The sequence below is a fragment of the Grammomys surdaster genome, unplaced genomic scaffold (assembly GCF_004785775.1).
Source record: "Grammomys surdaster isolate TR1022 unplaced genomic scaffold, NIH_TR_1.0 531, whole genome shotgun sequence".
Taxonomy (NCBI): domain Eukaryota; kingdom Metazoa; phylum Chordata; class Mammalia; order Rodentia; family Muridae; genus Grammomys; species Grammomys surdaster.
The window spans coordinates 29,162-35,161 of NW_021604950.1; the positions used below are offsets into that span (position 1 = coordinate 29,162).

The 6,000-nt window shown below is 53.2% G+C and overlaps 1 protein-coding gene across 1 annotated transcript in view; it reads right to left on the reverse strand.

Moving 5' to 3' along the window:
• The window catches only part of Plxna1 (plexin A1), a 45,626-nt gene that overhangs the window by 23,562 nt on the left and 16,064 nt on the right, over window positions 1-6,000 (reverse strand). Inside the window, exons 4-8 of the mRNA XM_028781747.1 lie at window positions 3,112-3,252; window positions 2,062-2,162; window positions 1,701-1,824; window positions 1,453-1,606; window positions 997-1,096 (exon numbers count right to left, since the gene is read on the reverse strand). Of these exons, the coding sequence (XP_028637580.1) occupies window positions 997-1,096; window positions 1,453-1,606; window positions 1,701-1,824; window positions 2,062-2,162; window positions 3,112-3,252 (620 nt within the window). The remainder of the gene's footprint in view (window positions 1-996; window positions 1,097-1,452; window positions 1,607-1,700; window positions 1,825-2,061; window positions 2,163-3,111; window positions 3,253-6,000) is intronic.

Sequence of the window (6,000 nt, forward strand, 5' to 3'; positions counted from 1 at the left end):
GTCACCCCAGCCACCATTAACAGAACCAGAATTTACTTGTAAGTACACCAGAAGCACGTGTCACACTCCCCACATCAATGGGCTCAAGCTGGTGCACTTGGGGAGTGGCTCCCTTAACTGCTCAGATCTCAGTCCACCTCTGCCTGTCCTATCTAAACCTGTTCTACTTGGGTAGGAGCTGTTCAGTGTGCATCTCACAATCCTGGCACTTGCAAAGAGACAGCCTTATGGTCTCCAGAATACATCTCACTGTCCTACAGGACAGCCCTACTAGTTCTAGTCACCTTGCTCCTGAAGACAACTCCAAGAAAGCCCTGGGAGCACCTCAATAAATGAAAGCAAGATTGAAAAGCCAGCCAATGCCATGTCCCAGGCCAAGCCTAATAAAATTCTCTCTGAAATCACCACCCTTGGCCTGGTCTTCTAAGCACCCTCTCTTGACCAGTGCCCTGGCTAGTAATGGACCTTAATATGTCCCCAGCTTCCTTGTACCTGAAGCAGGTACTCACAGCCAACATAAGAAGAAGCAAACAATGCTGGCCCTGCCCAACTCCCTATGCCCACCCAGAATCCCCAAGAACTAGGCAGAAGCCAATGTCTGGGTGCCCTACTGTGCAGCAACTATTTCCAGGCTGAGTCAACACACACTGAGTTGTCATGTCTGGGTTCCACAATGGCCCAGATCAATGTCTCCCTTGTAGCCCCTGGCCCCACTCTGGTGGCCAGCAGGGCTTTTTGTAGGTCATATTTCACTCTTCTGCCCCGTTCCTAAAACAGCTCTGCACAGGTCTGCAACACCAGCCACTGCCTCCTTCCATGCTGCCCTCTCAGGGCCTTACCCAGCTAGCTCTTCAATTGGCACGCTGCTTTTGAGGACCCTCTTATCCTGTCTGCTTGACTGAATGCCAGCTGCAGGAGAGCAAGCCTGCAAAGAAGTGTTTGCAGCGAGACCACAGGGATGCAATTGCAGCAAGGGCAGGATCTAGGGATACTCACGACTGGTGAACACTGCAGTTATAGAAGACAAAGTCCACAGATGCAAACTTCTTCCCTGTCTCCTTGGACTTGAGGTAGAGCTTCACCACCCGCTGGTCTCCTGCAGAACATGAAAGCTAAGCCACCAGGGCTATACAGACCTGGCACCCACAGAGAAAGCCCAGATATAAACCAACTCCAGGTGGATGATGCTCCTTCCTTAACTGGCCAGTAAGGAATCAGAACACAGATCCCTCATGAAGGTTGGGCTAAAAGGCATCGCTGGACTACTTGTCAAGCATTGACTGAAAATGAACCATAGCAGGCAGAAAGAAAGGCATGTGCTCAAACCACCTCCAGGCTTTCCTCACGTGCAGCACAGATATCCCCCCCTCCACTCTGACCCCTTCTGAAGCTTTGTCTGGCTCCACACACACCTCTGGCTTTTGACTCTCCTCCTGTATAGTACCCACTCACCCTGACCCTGTGTGATGGGCGCCACTTCCCGGGCAGAAGGTGAGTGGCAATGGATGCGGCCATCTTCCAGGATGCTCTCAGTCTCTGTGAAGTCCTCAAAGGAGCAGTTGACACCAGCTGAGAGGTCAGGCACATTCCAAGCCTGCAGCACGAGCTGGCCATGACAGGAGTGGGTAAGTGGTTGCCTGCCCCACTTGCTCCACCCACCGCCCCCCCCCCCCCCAGCCATCTCCAACAGCCACACTCACCGGCACCTGGGACATGGTGACTGACACATTGCGTGGCTGGACAGTCAACTGCACACACTGCAGCAGGTCAGAGGCGAAACGCTGCGGCTCTTCTGCCCGCTCACAGGCATCCTGTCTAGAGCAGCTGCAGGAAGAATGTGCCTAGGTTGGACTTGTAGATCCAGAGTCTCCAGGGCCACTGGAAAGGGGTCCCTGGGCTAGGGCATGGATTCCTCTGCCCATACCTGGTAACATCCCCATCACTTGTCAGTGCGGTCAAATGAGACCTAGGGCAGCTATGACTGAGATACACACAGCAGGCTTCTGGGGACTACTAGGCCAAATGTCACCCACCTCTTCAAGCCAGACCTCCCAGACTCACATGCTGTGCAGGACACACCAGCCACAGTGGGGGTCTCGAGACCCTAGGCACAGCTCACAGGAAGTATACTGGACACAGCTTTCCACAGGTACCCGTGTCACCTGGGAAAAGATCAGAGTGTGAGGCCTATCTAGGCCCATCTCAGGCTCCCAGGCCATCCTGAAGGAGCTCAGAGTACTCAAAACCCAGGCTGCCTCAGCCAAGTGTGTCGAAAGGGACAAGAGATCCAGGGCAGGCAGCTAGCTGAGACCTACAGCTGTGACCACACTTGTCTCCACCTGTCTGGACTCCCTCACGGCCTGGACTACTGAGAAATGGAGACTTGTCAGCTTGCTGAAGGAAGCCTGAGGGCAGCCCCAGTGGTGCTCAGAGGAGCAGGCCAACTCTGGGTCTCCCCAGTTCTCAGGACCCCAGAGGTAGAACTAAGAAGGATTGCAGAGGAGAAGCAAGAGCTGACCAGAAAGCCTGGCATCCTGCCTGATCCTCTCCAACTACTACCTGTCCATTTGCCATAGGGACACCAAGTTACATAGAAGGACAAGAGGAGGCATCAAGCTGTTAACGTTGGGCACATAAGAACACAGCCTTGAAGACCTAGGCAAGCCAGGCTGGCCATGTCTCACTAAGGACATAGTCACAACCCACTGTAGACAGCCAGAGCCTGAGCCAGGTAAGCCCAGCCCAGCGTCCCAGTTCAGTCCTCCAAAGGCATCTGTGCTTGGACAGTGCAGTAACCCAAGTACCAACTTCCACGGCTAGAGGTCACAGGGAGAGAAAAAGGGCCTTCCACACCAGGCCCTGGGGAGTCTGAGGCTACATGAATGGCATGGAGCCCTCATAACCACACCTCCTAGCAGGTCCATTGCTCATTTGTCTATAGAGTGACATGTCAGGTTTTATAGCCAATAGGACACCTCCAGGGAGAAAAGCAGCTTTTTGACCCCAGGCAAGCCAAGCCATTCCTCAGTTTCCTTATGACTGGGGTCTCTGACTTGGGATACCACCCCAGTCACCCTAAAAGCTCGTGGCCAAGCAGCCAGCAGCACCCACCTGCTTCTCTGTCATAGCATAGAGGTACTGGCGGTTGGGGCTGAGGACCAGGTCACGCAGGATAGGGTTGCCCTCCTGAGCCACCACACTCTCATAAGCCAGGGCTGGCCTGCCGCTGGGGTTTGCAAGGTCCACCAGAATCTGTGGTAGCAAAGGATGCTCAATCAGGCAGGCCAATAATAATCAATCCTAGACCTACCTCACCTGATGTAAAGGGTCCGAGCTCTCTTACAAGCACCTCCCCACCAAAGCCCAGAAAGAACCAGGTTGGTTCAGAATGAGGCAAGGCTGACCCAGTTCACCCCAAGGGCAGGGAGATAAGACGTATTGGACAGGTGGGTGTGCCTTGGTTCCTCTACCAGTCCAGACACCAAAACTCAGTGGTAGGGTGCATGGAGGCTACAGTGCCTACCATCTAGCTGCTGAGACCCTGGCAAGCAGGAGCCTCTTTCGTGGGCCACTGTGAGGCTTGGGAAAGAAAGCAGGTTTGAGGTAAGAGTGCAGGAGGAGCTGGAGAGATGGCTCAGCAGTTAAGAACACTGTCTGCTTTTCTAGAGGTCCTGAGTTCAATTCCCAGCAACCATCTGTAATGGGATCTGATGCACTCTTCTGGTGTGTGTCTGAAGGCTACAGTGTACTCATATAAATAAAAATAAATCTTAAAAAAAAAAAGGGCAGGAGGAGACCTTGTGATCAGCATAGCCGAGGAACAAGAGCAGGGGCTCACAAATAGAGAGGCCAAGGCTGGCCTTGGTGTCTTGGGATGAGGGATACCCTAACAAGAAAGTGGCAGGGAGAAGGGGATCTCATCAGCATGGAAATAATAGTTCAGATCCCAAACAAGCCAGGCGCTAATTAGCCTGCTCCTCTCCTGCAGCCTTGGTGCTGCAAGTATTTTTAGTTGCTTTTACCAAACAAATGTATTTAATTAACAGAGAGACCCATGGGGGCTTTCAAGATGGGACTCATGGGGTGCGTCTGCCCAGCTCAGCTGGGCCCAGGCACAGTCTCCTGGCACAGGACCTGCAGCTTGCTTCTACCCACTGTGCAACCTAGCATCTACCTGCAGCTTCTAACCCATCTGGCCTATCTTTATTTCTGGGTATAAGGCTGGAGTGAGCTTGTTCTTCTCTGTACCCACAGTAAAGGGGAAGAACAGACCTGGGGCAGCAAGGGCAGCAAAACCCAGCACCCTGCCATAGGCTAGCTCTGTCAGGAGCTGGGCCAGGGGCCAGCCAGGGTGGGGCCTGTGTCTCTGGGCCAAGAGACTGCTAGCTGGGAGAGAGGGGGAGGGTCACATTCCTGAGAGCCTGGGCCACCCCCCACATCCGCTCAGCTGCTGCTCCACCAAGACAGGCTTAAGTCAAACCAGACCCGGAAGAGCTGGGTAAGTGGGGAGGTCCTGGGAAGCCTGCAGGGGCTAGGCCAACAATTGCCCAAACTTTATTCCTTTGGCCTCTGGATGAACAAGCAGGAACAGCTAGCTGAGGTAGAAAGGGGCCATAGCAGCCCAGTATCCCTGGAGCTGGCAAGGACACTAACCCTAATCTAAGCCTATACAGCCCAGCTATGCCAGAGCAGGGGAGGGAGCCAGGTCCTGGATGACTGCTAGAGCAGATCATATCAGGCTAGCTCACACTGCTGTACTAAGGGGGTAGCACTGCAGCCAGAGACAAGGCTAGACTCACACCACATAGACCAAACTTGGTTTAGATGTATGTTTTCCTACTCCTGAAATGGGAATGAATCATACCCCTCTCCCCAATGACAGAAACAGAAAAGCTTGCCTGAGACAGGTGCCAGGAAACAAGCCTGTTCAAGGGAACAGGGAACAGAGAACTCTAGACCAATGTCTTCCAAGCCTCCAAGACCACAGCCATGCCGCTACTCCCCCACACACTAGACTTCACACATCCACATCCCAGAAAAATCCCATCCTCTTCACTCCTTGCACTCAGCATGCAGAGTGACCTGGACAGAGACCCTGGGAGTTTCTTCCTGCCACAATGACCACCTACCCCCTAGCCCTATCCCAACTGCTACCACCTGCCACCACTCTTCCTACACTGGGTAGACACACTGGCTCAGGGCATGCAGGAAAGGGACAGGCCAGAGCAGAGAGCAGGCCTTTCTCCAGAGTCCGTAAAGAAAGGATCACAGGCCACCCAGGCTCAAGAGGCCCTGCCCCCAGCCTGCTGGCCTAATTGACTGGGACAGGCGGTCTCAACAGCTGCAGTTGGGGGCATGTGAGTCCAGCTGTCCATCCACCTGCCCAGCAATGGGCCACATGCACAACCAGGTCCTTCCTAGGGACACAGCCCAGTAGAGGCTAATTCTGGGAGGGGCCACTGGAAGAGCGTGGAAACCACTCCTGAGCTAGAGGAAGTGTGGGCATCAGGGAGGTTACAGACAGCAGTGTGTAGCAGCACTGTGCACGGAGTTGAGCCATGCTCAGGTCTGACCGAACCTCTGTGCACATCAGTATGTAGATGTATCACAGTGTCCCTGGGTACATATGCAATGATGGAGCTTATATTTTGAATATGAAATGCCCCCATAGGCTCATGTGTTTGAAAGTATTCATTCCCAGCTGCTGGCACTGTAGAGGAAGGTTACAGAATCCTTTAGATGTGGGAGTCTTGGGGTGGACCTTGAGGTTTACAGTCTGGCTCCACTTGCCTTTTTGCTGCTGTGTTCTCCCCTACTATAATGGACTCTATCCTAAGGTGGGCTAACATAAACCCCTTTCCTCTTAAATTGTTTTTGTCAGGGTAGATATTTTACCACAGAATCAGAAAATACAAGACACCTGTGACAACATGTGTGTGATGGAGTCCTTAGGTGCATGCATGACGGGGGTCCTTGTGTACACATACGTGTGATGGAGTC